The sequence below is a fragment of the Phaenicophaeus curvirostris genome, chromosome 14 (genome assembly GCF_032191515.1).
Source record: "Phaenicophaeus curvirostris isolate KB17595 chromosome 14, BPBGC_Pcur_1.0, whole genome shotgun sequence".
In the NCBI taxonomy this organism is placed as follows: domain Eukaryota; kingdom Metazoa; phylum Chordata; class Aves; order Cuculiformes; family Cuculidae; genus Phaenicophaeus; species Phaenicophaeus curvirostris.
Window position 1 is genome coordinate 18,150,747 of NC_091405.1, and position 16,518 is coordinate 18,167,264.

At 53.7% G+C, this 16,518-nt stretch overlaps 2 protein-coding genes across 3 annotated transcripts in view; one reads left to right on the forward strand and one right to left on the reverse strand.

The window, feature by feature from the left end:
* Positions 1 to 645: 645 nt before the first annotated feature.
* Positions 646 to 7,515, forward strand: PSMD7 (proteasome 26S subunit, non-ATPase 7). The gene is made up of 7 exons (XM_069868249.1): positions 646 to 812; positions 2,267 to 2,358; positions 3,610 to 3,702; positions 4,785 to 4,882; positions 5,181 to 5,261; positions 6,288 to 6,379; positions 7,037 to 7,515. Exons 1-7 carry the CDS (start codon positions 739 to 741, stop codon positions 7,467 to 7,469), a joined length of 963 nt encoding a protein of 320 aa, XP_069724350.1. The 5' UTR covers positions 646 to 738; the 3' UTR covers positions 7,470 to 7,515.
* Positions 7,516 to 8,628: 1,113 nt separating this feature from the next.
* The window catches only part of WWP2 (WW domain containing E3 ubiquitin protein ligase 2), a 41,443-nt gene continuing 33,553 nt past the window's right edge, over positions 8,629 to 16,518 (reverse strand). For both annotated transcript variants that reach the window (XM_069868227.1, XM_069868226.1), the window contains exons 15-24: positions 16,400 to 16,471; positions 16,220 to 16,308; positions 14,878 to 15,037; positions 13,708 to 13,841; positions 13,439 to 13,579; positions 12,759 to 12,879; positions 12,309 to 12,413; positions 11,662 to 11,758; positions 10,714 to 10,786; positions 8,629 to 10,471 (exon numbers count right to left, since the gene is read on the reverse strand). In XM_069868227.1, the coding sequence (XP_069724328.1) occupies positions 10,372 to 10,471; positions 10,714 to 10,786; positions 11,662 to 11,758; positions 12,309 to 12,413; positions 12,759 to 12,879; positions 13,439 to 13,579; positions 13,708 to 13,841; positions 14,878 to 15,037; positions 16,220 to 16,308; positions 16,400 to 16,471 (1,092 nt within the window). In that variant the 3' untranslated portion in view covers positions 8,629 to 10,371. The remainder of the gene's footprint in view (positions 10,472 to 10,713; positions 10,787 to 11,661; positions 11,759 to 12,308; positions 12,414 to 12,758; positions 12,880 to 13,438; positions 13,580 to 13,707; positions 13,842 to 14,877; positions 15,038 to 16,219; positions 16,309 to 16,399; positions 16,472 to 16,518) is intronic.

Sequence of the window (16,518 nt, forward strand, 5' to 3'; positions counted from 1 at the left end):
ACGCTATCAAGCAGAGCCTTAAGTGTCCAGCATAGAGGAATCCACCACTTCCCTGGGTAGCCTGAGGCGGCTCTGAGGAGACCTTAGAGCAGCTCCCAGCACTTGAAAGGGGCCGCAGGAAAGCTGGGGAAAGGCTTTTTACAAGGACACAGAGCAAAAAGACAAGGGGGAACGGCTTTAAATTGAGAGGGGGTAGATTTAGATTGGACATGAGGAAGAAATTCTTCACCATGAGGGTGAGGAGGCCCTGGCCCAGGCTGCCCAAAGAAGCTGTGGCTGCCTCGTCCCTGAAGGAGTTCGAGGCCACGTTGGATGGGGCTTGGAGCAACCGGATCCAGCGGAAGGCGCCCCTGCCCGCGGCAGGGGGAGCGGAACCGGCTGGGCTTCGAGATCCCTTCGAACCCAAGTACCGGGAGGCCCCTCACATCCCCCCGAGCGAGGCCGGCCCGCGCTCACCGGAGCGACGCGACTGCCCCAAGATGGCGCCGCGCCGCCGGCAGCGGGCACGCGCCTTCCCAAGATGGCGGCGGCTGCCCCTCCGCCTTCCCTTCCCGCCACCTCTCTAAGATGGCGCCCGGAGGGGCGACGGCGCCCTCTCCAAGATGGCGGCGCCGTCCCCGCCCCGCGCGCGGGGCAGGCTGGGCGCGGGGCCGCGCGGCGCGGAGCGGGCCTGGGGAGCGGGCGGTGCGGGCCGGGCTGGCGGCGGGGCGGCGGCAGCAGCGGGGCCGGGCGGGCGCCATGCCGGAGCTGGCGGTGGACCGGGTGGTGGTGCACCCGCTGGTGCTGCTCAGCGTCGTCGATCACTTCAACAGGTGGGGCCGGCCGCGCGGGTGAGGCGCTGAGTCACGGGCCGGGCCGGCAGCCGCGGCCCCGCGGGCGCTGGGGGGGCCCGGCGGGTTTGCGAAGCCGCCGAGCGCCTGGAGGTGGGAACGGGGAGAGCCCTGAGCTGGGGGGACCCGCGGGGATCGCGGAATGGATCGGGGGGAAGAGACCCCGCCGCCCATCCCGTCGCACCCCCTGCTCCAAGCGCCGAGCCCCTCCAGGGATGGGGCAGCCGGGGCCTCCCCGCCCTCCCGGCGGAACGTTTCTTCCTTATATCTAATGTGACTCTTCCCTCTCCCAATTTAAAGCCGTTGTCCCTCGTCCTGTCGCCCTAAGCCCTTGTAAAAGCCCCTCCCCGGCTTTCCTGGAGCCCCTTTCAGTGCTGGAAGCTGGTTTAAGGTCTCCCCGCAGCCTTCTCTTCTCCAGGCTGAACAGCCCCAGCTCTCAGCCTGTTCTCAGAGCAGAGGGGCCCCAGCCCTCGCGTCAGCTTTGTAGCCCTCCTCTGGACCGATTCCAACAGATCCATGTCCTTCTTATGCTGGGGATTCCAGAACGGGACACAGGGCTCCAGATGGGGATCATCGAGCCCAACTCCTTGTTGTTGTCTAAAGGCTTCTGGAATATTGCCGGGCTCGACACCCTGACTGCTTCCCTGCGAGCTGTTCCAATGCTCCTGCACCCTCTGGGTGAAGAACCTTTTCCCAATATCCAACTAACCCTCCTCTGGTACATCTTCCTGCCCTTTCCTCAGCTCCTATTGCTGATCACCACGGATAAACGCCTGCTCCTTCCCTTCTGAAGCTGCAATGAGATCTCCCCTCAGTCTCCTCCAGGCTGAACAGACCAAGAGTCTTCAGCTGCTCCTCATACAACTTCCCCTCTAGACTCTTCACCAGCTTTGTGGTCCATCCTGCTCCCTAAGACACAGCTGCTGGGAGCAGGGCTTGTTCCAAAGCTGAGCAGGGGGTACAGCACCTCCTTTTAAACACCTAGTGTCATTTGTGCCTGATTTAACTTAATTGTGCCACCTCACAAGCAGTTTCAATGTAAAAAAAAAAAAACCAAAAAAAATGTCGTAATGCAAACAAGCTCGCTATTGGGAAAGCAAATTGTGGGTGGCATCGAGCAGTCCAAGAGCTTACTCACTGTTTTATAGCCCATTGTCCTGCGGAGAGGCGGTAGCGGGGCTTACTTGGGGTCACATTCCTCCTCCTGAGCTGCATCGTACTGTAGAGTCCTCATTCTGCATCACGTTATGACCACGTTATTCTGAGGGCACCACAACCCCTGGATGTGAATTAACAATCATAATGCCTCTTCTTCTACTCCAACACGCATGCTGTTTCACTTGTGAAAACTACATGAACCCATGCAGTGGTCTGCTGCAACCTCCTTCCCTGAATCAACCTTTTTGTTGTAGGAACTGACAGTCTTTTTCATTTAGAATAGGAAAAGTTGGAAACCAGAAACGTGTTGTCGGTGTGCTGCTGGGCTCCTGGCAGAAGAAAATACTAGATGTGTCCAACAGTTTTGCAGGTGAGTTTGGGTGTCCTGCCCTTGTTCAACCCTATTGAATTATTTAATAGCTGAATTGCATTTAGGTTTCTTTAAGCCACCCTGCCACAGCACAGATTGTTCCCCATACCTAACAAAAAATGCTAACTGCTGTCAAAAATACACCTATTCCAGCCAGTCCTGTGCCGCAGCTTCCCTGTAATATTGTGCAATGTGGAATGTTTTGGATGTAAACCTCTTTTAAAATGCTGGTGAATGTTTTGCCGCAGTGGATCCACTGACCTCTACTGAGTGATCAGTGTCTTAGCGTGTCGTACTGAAATCACAGCTGTCGGTGCTGATGTGGCTGTCATCAACTTGTGTAAAGAGTTATTGTGTATTTTAACTTTACTTCTCTTCCTTAGATTTTGTCCAGTGAAATACTGGTTCATTTCCTACATATGTTGTTCGTAGTTTTGAAATAGTTTCCTCTTAAATGGTAAAAGTAGTTCTTGAATGCATGGCTTTTGCTGACCCATTTGTGTTAGTTAGATCATTTCCTTCCCAGTGGGGCTACTCTGTGACAAAGCAAAATTGTCTCAGACTTTGACAGTTTATTTGGAGTTCTTCTCCCAAGTGTAGACTACTTTTTTCCAATTTTTTCCACTGGAGTTGAAAGGAGGGGTTTGGGGTCTTTTTGACAGCCTTTTTGGCTATGAAGCTTTTACAATATGTGTATATTAAAAGACTGAGGCCAGTCAGTGTTCTCAGAACTGAGCCTGTACACATGCTAACTGACAAAATAACCAGTCATTTACTCAAGGGTAAATAGTCCTTAAAGTGCCTCGTGATGTTCTGGTGGCACATAAAAGCAGTGATGACATGTTCTACACTGAAAACTAATTTTTCTCTAAGCAGACTGCTGTTGATCAACGCAAAATTAAATCTGCTGGGACACTCAGTTTATCGTACCAAATGCCTGTGCACACTATTGAGGCACCTTTGTCTGTGGGAGGATTTCTCTCTGACGTGGGATGGTGTCCCACTGAGGATAACCCTCAGAACTCTTTGCATTTCATTCCTTAGTTCTGAACTGTTGGTCATTATGAGGCGGCCTCTGCCTGAGAGAATTGACTGGCGTGGCAGGTTAGCTTGTGCAGTGTAGTGTTGCAGGAGCTGATTAAAACCCACTCTCCTTTGGCAGCCGAAGATATCCTAAAACAGTATTTCTACAAATGTTTTCACTCTGGAAGTTGAATTCTTAAATATTTATATTTTTTGGTTTATTCCCAGTACCTTTTGATGAGGACGACAAGGATGATACTGTGTGGTTCCTAGACCATGACTATCTGGAGAACATGTATGGGATGTTTAAGAAGGTCAACGGTAAGTTGAAGTCTTCTTGCAGTCAGGAATATGCTTGTAGAACATTTCAAGACTCTGTATAGGGAAGTGAATTCATAGTAAGGTAGAGAGTTAATTGCTCACATAACAATCATATAATGCTTTGGGTCGGAAGAGACCTTAAAGATCACCCAGTTCCAACTCCCCTGGCATTGGCAGGGACACCTTCCACTGGATCAGGGGGCTCAAAGTCCCATCAAGTCCCATCCAACTTGGCCTTGAACACCTCCAGGGATGGGGCATCCATGATTTCTCAGGGCATCCTGGGCCGGTGCCTCACTACCCTCACAGGAAAAAATAAGAAGCCACTCCATGCTAATTCCTTGCATGGCTTCACTTCCACTTATGATTTTCTATAGGTTAATTTGTGCAACTATTTTGTGTTGTTAACACATTAATTCATACCTCGCTAGTTTACCCAAGTCTCCTGACTGCTTTGTATCTTCAGAAGAATTTGGATTTCAAAAACGCTGTTATTTCTGAAGACTTTCAAACTTTCCTCTCTGTAACCCATTCCACACAGATGTGCCCTGAAATTATTTTTTATGAACATAAACATTACAAACTCACATTTTAAGTAGTTACTCTACTGGCTTTTTGACACTGCTTTAAGAAGTGTCTTCACTGCTCAGTTTGAGACTTCCGAGCTGAATGTTTGGTCGTAACTTCAGTGTTCTCAGCCCTGGGAACAGTTGTCATTCTCATGCTACCATTTGCATCTCTAGACTTTTTGTATTCTCAGCTGTCAAGAGTTTCGCACTGTCATATCCTGGTACCTGCCAAATTGATGAAATATGAAAAATAGTCCAGTTTAGTTGAGAACTTAGAAGTAAAGTTATATATGTGATTAGTAAGCTACAAGAAATAGGCACAATCAGTAAGCTGTCTTTGTCACTAGCCATGTCATTGTCACTGCCTACCGTGATTCATTCCCCCTACTTTACACTTGGTCCTACACGCATCAGGTTTTCACCCTTCATTTGCTAATCCAGTCGCTGCCTAAATCTTTCTGCTGTTGTCTTACCACGTGATTCTGATTTTCAATCCTTTCTTGTTTTGCTCAGCTAGAGAAAGAATAGTTGGTTGGTACCACACAGGCCCTAAACTGCACAAGAACGACATCGCCATCAATGAACTGATGAAAAGATACTGTCCTAACTCTGTAAGTGTGGCACTTCCCACCCCTCTACCCCATCTTCTCCCAAATGGGGGTTCTGGGAACGCTTGGCCCCTACCTTTGTTACTGGTGATACAGCATGTTAAAGACTGGGTAGCTGTAAAGTGACTGAGGAACTCAGATCAGTCTTTTGAAACAGCTACAGATGTCTTTTCTCAGTGCCTGAAGTTAACCCCTCTGAGCAGCCCGTGTACCATTGCTGTGGACTGGAGAGCCAGCTTGGGTATTTCTGTCTAGTCTTTGCATGAAAACTGGTTTTCTGAAACATTTCCTTTTCCCTAAGGTGTTGGTGATTATTGATGTGAAGCCTAAGGACCTGGGGCTGCCCACAGAAGCCTATATTTCGGTTGAAGAAGTTCACGATGTGAGTATTTAACATGTGTCTCTGTGTTTTCCTAGGAAAAGGGTTTCCATTAGAAGATGGCTGTTAGGATTGCCTTGTTTGCTGAGGGATGCACATCCCGTGACATCCTTCAGAAAAACCCATATTTTATAATCCATAGGGGATGTTGCACTCACCAGGGAGGACCTGTGACTTGCAGCCAAAATCTACTGAAGTAGGGGTTAAATCCCAGTCATAATCCACACATTTGTAATTAAAGCTTTCATCTACCAGTGCTCTTGGAAGAAAAGCTCTGTGCTACTGTTTCCCCTAAGGACTTCCACAGCTCTAACTGTCCTTGTAGTTTAGATACTTCTTCCCTGTTTCTGTTATGTCAGTGGCCATGAAGAAAGTCACAGAGAGGAGCACTCTTCAGATGTCCCTTTTACATTGTCAGCCTGTTCTCAGAGGTGTTTGGAGTATTGCTTGCTTATTCGTTTGTGTAGTGCCGGTGCTGAGTAGTTAGGTCTTGCGTGAGCAACGCTGACTAATCGCTTGCAACACCGTGCAGACAAACAACATCCAGTAGTTAGTCAGCTTTAGATTTTCATCTGCAATTGTTTTATTTAAATTACATTTTGGGTGTATATAAGAAAGTTTCATTTCTTTGCCCTCACTACGGAGGAGAAGCTGCTTCCAGTATTGTAGATCTTGTATCTGCAGGATTGGTTCTTAGTTTTGTGAATGCACAACAGCCCCAGTGGTGCTTTCTGTTTTGACATCACATAGGTAAAACTCATTCGCAGAAATTCAGCCTGTGTGTCTTTTAAATGTTTTCCTTAAGCACCCATGTGTAGATTGTAATTTTAATGCAACCCCTCCATATTAGTCTTTATTTTCTGGATCTGCCTACATGCTTCTAACTGGCTGAAAGCAAGTATCAGGATGACAGTAGCTGCCCTACTCTTTGGGTGTCAGACAGCCGTATCGGCTCGCTGGCTGCGCTTTGGGACCCGCACTCAGCCCTGTCCTCGCTCTGATTGTCTCCTGTGTCCTTGCACCTCTCAGGATGGCACTCCGACCTCCAAGACGTTTGAGCACGTGACTAGCGAGATCGGAGCAGAGGAGGCAGAGGAAGTTGGTGTTGAACACTTGCTACGGTAAGTGTCTTTAGCATGAAAGCGTTCCTGAGACTCACACAGTAGTGACGCGATCCATCTGGCATCTCCCAGTGCCAGCTTCCTGCAGGAAACGTGCTACGTAACTGTTAAGAGTGTCCTCATTTAGCAGTCTTGCCTGGCATGTTCACTCCTTGCTGGAGATGTGTAACTGCCCACTGAAACTCTATCAGATGGTGGAAACTACATTTTCGAGCTATCAAAGTGGAGAATATTGCAGCGTTTGGAAGCGTTCCCAGCTGCTGTGTCCCTCGCAGAGCAGGATTGGGGGGGGGTGTGGCTGCTGGGGCTCTTCAGTCAGAAAACAGAGCAGTCGTCCTGTACAAACCACGCCACCTTCTCACCAGTCAGAAGTCCCGTTGTTCATTTCTCTCTCTCTAACTGGTGTTACAAATAGTATTCCAAATATTAATACGCCCACCGCAGGGTACTGCAAGGATCTATTTTAGATACACTTTGTAACGCCCATCAGTTTGTTCTCATTCTTTGACTTGAAGCATTCATTTCAATTGTACCTCAGCTGTGCTTCAAACCGCTTCTCTTTTTAAGCTGGAAGGACCTCTTATGTGAGTATGCCACCTCCTATGAGAATGAAAAGTTATGTTCTAATGCCAATTCTTTCTGTTGTGGATGTTTCAGAGATATCAAGGATACAACGGTGGGCACACTGTCCCAGCGGATCACGAATCAGGTCCATGGCTTGAAGGGACTGAACTCCAAGCTTCTGGACATCAGGAGCTACCTAGAGAAAGTAGCCATGGGCAAACTCCCAATCAATCACCAGATCATCTACCACCTTCAGGATGTCTTCAACCTGCTACCGGATGTCAACCTGCAAGAGTTTGTCAAGGCCTTCTATCTGAAGACCAATGACCAGATGGTGGTAGTTTACCTGGCGTCTCTTATCCGCTCTGTGGTTGCCCTGCACAACCTCATCAACAACAAGATTGCCAACAGGGATGCAGAGAAGAAAGAAGGACAAGAAAAAGAAGAAAGTAAAAAGGAGAGAAAAGATGAGAAGGACAAGGAGAAGAGCGATGTCAAGAAAGACGAGAAAAAGGAGAAAAAGTAAAATGTGTAGTTTTTTTATTTGTAAATTAAAAATCTTGTAAACTAAATCACTTTGATGCCGGGTTCTTTTGTTGGAAGAGTCAGGGCTCTGCTTTCTTCTACTTTGATACCTGCTTTTTGTCTTCATTAGAACATGGCTGGATAGATCTCCAGTTGGCACTTGGCATGACAAGCAGACAGTTGCTGTGGGGTGAGCCTGGCAGTTTGGGGCTCAGCACTGGACGGGGAGAGGGTAAAAGCCAAGGGGAAATCTTTTAAGCACTGCACTCATCCATCCCCCAGGGTGCCTTCCAGGAGCGTTAGGCCAACAGCTGAGGCTTGCAACCACTGCTGTGTTAGCCTTTGTTCTTGCTACTTGTCTTCTGCCTGTTCACTGCTGGGCAACACCCGATTTATCGGCATCAGTTCATTTCTGAGCTGAGGAGGAGGCACTGAGTTGGGAAGTGCCACTGAGAGGTGCAAAGAGGCTGTTGTGGCTGCTTTCTGCCAGCTCTACCTTGTGCTAAGCCAGTGAAATTTAATTTCTCCTGTCCTTCCTCGCTGGCCAGTGAGGAGATGGAGCTTGACTGTTTTGTTACCTGACGCTTCAAAAAAAAAAAAAAAGTAGGCAAAACCGATCCTCCTGACTCATGGGATACGCTGTGGGGTGGAAACACAGAGCGGGGAGAGAGAGACATGAGGGCATGCTGCTCTGGTGAGGAATGGAGGTTGTGCACAGTGCTGCCACACTGAGGAACATCTTCCTCCTGTAAAACATGGTCATAGCCATATTCTGCTCACCATGTGCCTAGGCGTGAGGATTTTTCAGGAGCGATTCCTTGCTAATTAGCCAATCCCATGAAATAGACAGCGGTGGCGCGTTGCTGCTGTCACGGCTTCCACCGCTCCGTGCCAATGAAGGAACCGGCTTGGCTGCCTTCCTGGGGCGGTAGCTGCGCTGCGGCTCTGCACAGAGCACGCCGGAGCCCGCGTTTGCTCATTCTTTATGGTGAAAACATGGCAGCACCAAAACACAGTGGCCTCAGCAGAGCACAGTGTGATATCATATCAGCCTCATTACACGGTGCCACCAGAGCAGCCACAGCTGGAACCTGCTGACCCACACCAGGGGGACAGGGAAGGCCGTGCAAGTCTCTGCCCTCTGGGCCAAAGGGACAAAAGTGGACAAGGCGTGAGTGGTGCCCGGCGCTTCAGGACGTGAGCCACAGCCGTGCCAGGAGATTACAGAGTGCCGGCTGCCTGCCCGCAGGGATTGAAGCACTTCGGCAGGGATTAGGCTGGCACCCGCGGTACCACACTTGGCAAGGATCTCTCACAGTGCGCCAAAAGTACAGACTTAAAAAACCATCCAACCCAAAAAAACACCCCAAACCCACACAAAGAACCAAGCAGCCAAGGCAGCTGCTGAAAAGCAAAGTCACAGCAAAATTACTGGGTGCAGGCTGGCCGCTGGTGATATGAATAGCGGGTTTGTTTAGTTCTGCTTGTGTTGGAGTTCTTTACTAACACCACCAGCCTATGGCTGATGGCTCTTTCACCTGATTCTGTTCCACCAGTGCCCCTCTGGCTTTCACACGGTGACACGGGGAGGCAGCTCCAGCCCTGGCAAAGCATCCTGGAGACGTTTTTAGCTGAGTGTGATTATAGGTTGGGTGAAGGCAGGCAGGAGCGCTGCGCCCAGCCTGACACTCCTGCACCGTGCGGGCACAGAAAAAAAAGAGGTGGTGTTGACAATCCTGCTGCCGAGTTGTGGGCACCCAGCACAGCCCTTCAGCCCCAGAGGCTGCATGGGGCCGTCTCCCGCACGACACACCGACCAGGGACACGCACCACGGCAGCTGCTTATCCTTTATTGCACAAGAAGTCGGCGTCGCTGAGGCAGGATGGTGCAGTACAAAACTATCCAGTTACCGGTCAAAAGCTATTGCAATGTCTTGTATCCACAGACTTCCCTTATGTACAGCTATGTACACCAATGCTCACACGCATCCTCCCCCTGGGGCAGGGCAGGCAGCAGTGGAGGTGGCATCCAGGCACGGGGCAGAGCCCTGGTCCTGCCCTCAGCCACAGCTCCAGAAGCTCCTGCCACCAGCCTGGCCCGTGACAGAGGAAACGCAGGGAGTTTGGGTTGAATCCACGAACGAAGCAAAGGCCAGATGTGCCCAGAACGTGGATGGAGCCCCCAGGGCTGCTGGTGGAGCACCAGCACCGAGCAACACACCTCTTTATATTAAATACAGCAGCACAGGGGCCACACCCTGGTCACTCGACGCACACAACAGACACGCTGGGCCAGGCCCTGGGCCTGGGTGACCACGGGCCTGGTGCAGGAAGGGGCCCTCCTGGCCCTTGTGCAGTGCATCGGCCCCGGCGTCACCTGGGGATTCTCTGTTACCTTTGCTGGGTGCCAGATAGGGCCCAAACGAGACCTGAGAGTCGGTTCAAGAGCCATTTCATTTCCTCGCCTGCATGTATTAAAACACCATGAAAAGGCAGAAAATACTAAGGGGAAAAATAGCCTGTGCCAAAACCAGATCTCGTGTAACTGCGAGGGGGGACCAGGGAGCCTCAGCGCACCACGCGCTGCCTGCCGAGGCCCAGGTCTTCGTCCCATCCCCTCTGTGCCAGCCCACGCCCGTCACAAGCCGAGCAGAGCCAGGCTTTCACAACCACCTCCCCGTGATGCCTCAAATGTGTTTGGGGAGGGAAACACAGACACATTTTCCCCAGAGCTGCATTAGTGCAGATCTCGCACAGAAACAAGAGCAACAGTGTCTGCAGGTGCCTGCACACCATCCCACGGAGAGGGCTTGGCCCTGGGCTCTGTGGGTGCCAGCAGGCAGCACCTTGTGGCCAGCAGCGCTCCAGGGCCCTCCCCACCCTGGGAAAGCACCAAAGCTCCATCATTCCTGTCCAAATCCTTCCGTCTCCTCAATCGCATAAAGCAGCTTCTCCTTCAGCTGTTCGTAGCTCTTGTAGGGAGGGAGATCCAGACGGTTAAAGCTGGAGAGACAGCAGAGGCTGTGAGTAGCACTGCCAGCCCAGTTCTCCTCCCACAGCAGAGTCCCCTCCAGCCTCAACCACACACAGCAGCTACGGCAAAACGCACAGCCCAGAACAGCAGCTACATCCCACAGGAACATGGGCAGAGGGGACAGAGGGCACCAGGGGCTCACACAGCCCCACAGGGACTGCCAGCAGTTGTCCCCGTGTGCTCCTGATGAGGCCAAGGAGAAACAACTTACCACGTATGGCTCCGAGGCAGCCATGTCTCTTTGCCAACTTTATCGATGCAGAATTTCTGGGGCCCGTTGCTGCCTGTTAATTATGAGCACAGCAAATCTCATTATATGACCAGGAGCTGAAAAAGAAAACCCTCCAACATGCTGTAAGCCAGCAGATCACATCGCATGATCCGAGAGATACATCAGGGCATAAATCCATGGCAGCAGTCACTGCCTGTTCTGACCCCCTTGTAGAGAGGATATACAAAAAAGAGGAAAGCTGAAAAGCTCATTCACGGCACAGAGAGATGACGGCGCGGCTTCTAAGCAGGATGGTTAAATAGCATGCGCTGAAACATATTTATCCATAGACCCACAGGACATAGCGGGTCCATCCAAGAGTTTTAAAGGACCTGGCTCAGGAAGTCTGAGTCACTGAGGTCGCTTTTCAACAGATTGTGAATGCTGGAGAGGTTCCAGCGGGCTGGAAAAAAAGCTAATACGCCAGCAAGAATAAATGAGTGGTCTAAGTTAGCTGGTTAGCTTGACACCGATTCCAGGAAAGTAAGGGAAAGGCTGGTACGGGCCCCAAAAAGCAGCAAATTAAAAGATGAGAGCAGAATAATACCACACTCTGGTATTCTGGAAAAGGGGCTTCATCACACAAGAATCAAAATTGAATAAAAAGTCAAATTAATTCAAAATGAGGTTAGAAGCTGGATTGACAAAGTTAACTGCGCTGGCACAGTTCACAGCTAAGGAATTTGTCTGGGTGCAGTGCACCAGCAGACTAATCGCCACGCTCAGACCTCGCAGCTGCTTCACTGCTTACGTGCTGTGGGCTGTCTTGGAGTGTGCGAAGGAGATAGGGACAGCCAGATCCCACTTGCTGTCCCCTGTGCACAGCCACTGCGTGTCCCCCCAGGACATCCCACCCAAGCTGGGCGCCCAGGGGCTGGGAATACGCACCGATGAGTTCTGCAAACCCCCCGACGGGCAGGCGGCACGTCCCAGTCACAAACTGCAACAGCCGGATCCTCTTCTCGTTGTCCATCTCTTTAACCACCTACAAGAAGAACGAGGCAGGAGATTGGGATCCCCGTCACCCCCAAACCCACAGCCCAGCCGGGCCTGGGGCACCGGCCCGCAGCACCGCACCCTCACACTCAGACACAGCCCAGGGTGGTGCAGCACGCCGGGCACATGGCCCAGCCCTCACCTCCAGTCCTGCATCCTCGGGGACAAATGCGTCCCTCCTGTGAGGAGCAGCTCTGCCCAGCCCTGCCCTCATCCAGAGCCAGTTTTGACGCCTTTCTCTCCTGGCCAGCAGCGAGCAGCACTGCCTGAAATGGCACAGCTCTCCTCCACATCCCCCTCTCCCATCATCCTGCCCCAGAGCAGCAGCTATTGCTAGAAGTATGCTGACCACTAAGTGCTGCCTGCTGTCTCCGGCCGTGGTGCCGGCTCCTCTGCCAGCCACAGCCAAATGCTTCTTGCTGAACACGTGCTCGAGGTTGCGTTTGTTCTTCCTGACAGCCTGGCGAGGCTGCCTGCCCCGGGCCTGGGGCAGGGGATGATCCCAGAGGGACGGAGGCGCTGCCGGTGCTGGGACTGACCTGCCAGAACCACTGGATCTGTTTGCTGTTCTTGGTGTAGTGCCGGTAGATGGTGTTCTTCTGCCAGTCATTCATGTCGATCTCCTGCATGCCGCACAGCATCAGCTGGGGACAGGGGACAATCAGCGAGGGGATAAAACCAAGGCCCTACACCCCTGCTTCAGAGCACCGACTCCTCTGGTGCTGGGCTTCACAAGGTGCAGGCTCCAGCACTTGGCAAGGGAGGTGTCTGAGAGGAATTCCTCGCCTCCAAAGAGACATTTTCTAGCTAACAGACCCAACAGACCCAACCTGACTACTTGGGGTGGGGAAGCTCCATCAGCAGAGCTGAAGGGTTGGGGGTGTGAACGGAGCCTGTGAGCTCTGCCATCACCATGAGACGCTGCCGGGGCAGCAGGGTGGGAAGCACCAGTACCCCCAGGCCCCACCCCAGCGCAGGCACCAGCTCACCTCCAGCTCCTTCTCGTCAAAGTACCGCAGCCACTCCAGTGGCACCACCTCATTGAAGCCATCCAGGAAAGCCTTGGTCTGCTCCTCCACGCCCCGTGTGAACCTCCAATCTGTCAGCAGCCTTGGGGGGAAGGCAGTGGTCAGCGAGCAGCCAGTACTGCTGGAATGGGGAGCCCCACCATCCCTCCAGCCACCAGGGCAGGCCCCAGGAGCCACAGGGATGCATGGGCAGGGGGAGAAGGGATCATGTAAATCACTAGGGCACCCTTCAATTTCCACTAGCAAGTTTCTCTCTTCTTCTCCAAACCCACGAGCAGCAGACAGCCCTGAGCCCAGACCAGCAGCTGTCAGGGGCCAAGGGGTGCAAATCTCCACATTCCCTGGCCAGAGCCTCCCACCAGCAGGAGACGGCCCTGCAGCCCCCAGTTAGCCCAGCAGCGGAAACGCAGAGTGAGCAGCTATGGGAGAGGGAGAAGTCTCACCCTCTCTCCCCTCTCCTCTTTCCTGAAAGCACTGGCAACTGCCCAGCCAGCAGCGAGCCAGACCACAGCGCAGCTCGGCCAGTCGCGCCAGCCCATACTTGTCACAGGCCACGTAGCCCAGGGAAGTGGCCACGTCCCAAGCCCCAAGTTCCCACCCCACAAGTGCCCTGCAGCAGGGGAGTCGGGACCACCACTCACATGATGTACTCCTCCTTGTTCTCCTCCGTCACCCGGATGCTCTCGCCACCCTCCTTCAGCTCGTGGGTGGTCACCTTGCCCAAGATCTCCATATCCTGGATAAAGTACAGCTCCAGGCCGCACTCCTCCAGGCTGTTCTCCCTGTGGGAGGATGTCAGGATGTGATTTCTGATGGAGGCACCTGGCAGCAGCGAGGGGCCATGGGGAGGAGCGGTGCCTCCCCAGCAGCAGGACGGGCCCCAGGCCGGGAAGGAGCACAGGGCACTCACTTGGTCCAGACAATGGAGTTGTAAAACTCTGGGTCGATGGATTCCAGGTCCTTCAGCGTGGGCCGCTTGTTCAGCATTCGCTTGTAGAAAGGCAGCGTGAAGCCAGTATCAATGAACTTCCCGTGATACAGAGCCTTTGGTGGGGAGGTGACATCAGGTCACAGAGGACTCCAGGACAGACCCACAGGGTGAGACCGGGCTCCACCACTGGGGCAGCCATGGGGCCGAAAGCAATCGCTCCTGGGGTCCCAGAGCTGCGGCACTCGCTCACGGTTGGCAAATGTGATGGGGAGGAACGGTTTTTTCCCCTCCAACAGTGCAGCCTGCGGGCAGCTCGCCCAGTGCGGGTGTGCTCGCAGCCCCTCTCACCTCCCTACCGCGAATTCCACCGTGTCTCCTCCCCTCGCAGCTCTATTAAGAGCACTTGTTTAAACAGAGCTGTGCTGCGGCTTCCCTGAATCCCTGGCTTCCAGGAGCCCCAAGGCAAAGGCAGCCAAAAATAATGCAGACGCTTGTCTAGAACGGCTCAGCGGTGAGTAATAGTCTGGGGTTTTATTGGTATCCTGCAACGCGCAGGGTAGGACGGAGCAGCGCGCAGCCACCTCCCGTGCACACCTCGCAGGGCTGTGGGCCAGGGACCCTTCCCCGAGCTCACGGAGCCCCTGGCAGCCCCTCTGCCAGCCCGGGACTGGGCGGCCTTCCACACGTTGGCCTCGGGGAAATGTGAGACAAATGGGAGGAGCCACTCTGGGGCTTGGGCAGCTGGAAAATCTCACACTGCTGGAGCTAAAAATAGTCCCTGGAGCTGCAGACCCGACAGCACCTGGGGTGGCAGCCAAAGACCTGGAGCCATCCCCACCGCACAGCCCCTGGGAAAGTAGGTCCTCTCCGGCCCCAGAGAGGGGGGGATTTGAAAGCCATTCCCAGGATTTGAAATGCATCACCCCCAGGCCCTGCTCCACAGCCCACGGCCCCACACCTGGGCGAGGAGCAATTTAAGGGGGGTGAGCTAAGCCGAGCACAGCCGCAGCACGCAGAGCTGCCACAGCCCCACAGATCAACCCTGTCTCCTGCAAGGCCCCTGCTCCATGGGGTGGACATAAACAAAGCGTCTCATCTCCCTTTGCCTCCCTGACCCCTCCTGCCCCACCATCCCCTCGCTGCTCGTACCATGGCGATGAAGCGGCCAATGAAGCGGAAGTAGGTGAGGTGGTCGGGGTTGATGGAAGAGGCAGGGTTGATCTGCAGGCAGTAGTTATTCTTGCCGGCGTACTCGAAGAGGCAGTACATGGGGTTGAGCACCTCGTGGGACAGGAGGAAGAACCACTCCCTGGAGAGAGAAGAAAGGGGAGCGTGGTGACGAGCGGCTCGAGCCGGAGCACCCAGGGGCTGCGCAGGGAGGCTGCACCCCAGCAGAGGGGACAGCAATGCACCTCCATAGTGTACCCTGCACAAAACAGGCATCCATCTCCTCAGTGTGCCGGTGCAGGCACTAGTGTGACTTGGTGAGGGCGTCCTCCACCCCAGGAGTGCTGTGCACGGCTTGTGAAGGGCTCCTGGAGACACCAGCATGAAAGATTCTGGTTTGCCGGAGGCCCTGCTCAAAGCACTGGGGATTCCAGCAGGCAACAGGGATCTTGAGTGGCTCCATCCCCCCCAGGCTGCTGTACACACACACACACACACATTTGTGCACACACCCATCCCGAGCCTCCCCGCACAGCTCAGACAGCGTGGGACAGGCACTGTCTTGGCTTTGCTCTCCCAGCCGCACGGGGATACAAGAGTCCTCGGACGCAGAGGCAGCCCCAGCATCCCGTCCGTGGTTCTACCCTGTGGTAGAACAGCATGACGTAACCTACCATAGGGTAAAACCACTGGCAGGACACAGAGAGAAGCGGAGAGCAGGAGCCCCTGCACCAGAGCTGGGGGCAGCGGCACCATGAAGGAAGAGCAGGCGAGAGCGGCAGCCGGGGGCAGTGGTAGGTACACACTCCCAGCGAGCTGTTTGGAGCTGATGGGGACAAGGGGGCCCCTCCGGCTGAGACACAGCCCGTGTTGTGCAGTAACACCATCCTCAGGTCCGGCAATGGAGGCTACAGGCTCGTAGCAACTCCATCCCACCACATCCGCCCTGGCACACACCAAATATCCCATAAAACAGCAGAGACCACCAGCTGCAGGGAGAAGAAGCCACTCAAACCATCACCTCCACGCCCCAGGGGTAGTAGGCGCTGGCACTCAGTGCTGGGGGGTGCAGGAGAGCCCCAGTCAGGTCCCTCAGTCCTCTCTGCCAGGGACAAGCTGCTGAGATGCTTTCAAGATGCGCCACCATTCCCAAAACTCACAGTTTCCCATTCAAACACCTCTGGGCTCCTCCACCAAGCTAGGGACCCCCAGAGCAGCTGCCGGACAGGCTCCCCTGCCCACACTGCCCTTCAGGGATTCATGCCGCAGGCAGGGCACAGCTCCAGCCAGCAGCAGGCACGTGTTCCACCACAATGGCACTCACCTAGCAATGCCACCATAGTCCAGGCCCTCCTCTCCTCGCATGATAATGTATAGGCGACGCCGCAGGTCATACGGCTTCATGTTCATGATCTGGTGAGAAGCAAGGGGCAGCATCACCGCGGGCTGATGCGAGTGCCAGCTCCGCACCTCCCTGGGCTCTGCAGCCCCTGCACCTCCTCACCTGCTGGAAGGAGTCCTCGAAGAGCGTCTGTCGGGAAACACTGATCTTCACATGGCTGGGCAACGCATTCGACTATGAGTAAGGCAGAGACACAAGGCTTTGTGCAGGCTGCCAGAGCA

Excerpts from the sequence above, each read along its gene's own strand:
- PSMD7 (XM_069868249.1), top strand. The coding sequence starts at position 739 with ATGCCGGAGCTGGCGGTGGACCGGGTGGTGGTGCACCCGCTGGTGCTG. Across the intron at positions 4,883-5,180 it reads AAAGATACTGTCCTAACTCT|GTGTTGGTGATTATTGATGT; the intron begins GTAAGTGTGGCA and ends CTTTTCCCTAAG. Across the intron at positions 5,262-6,287 it reads CGGTTGAAGAAGTTCACGAT|GATGGCACTCCGACCTCCAA; the intron begins GTGAGTATTTAA and ends TGCACCTCTCAG.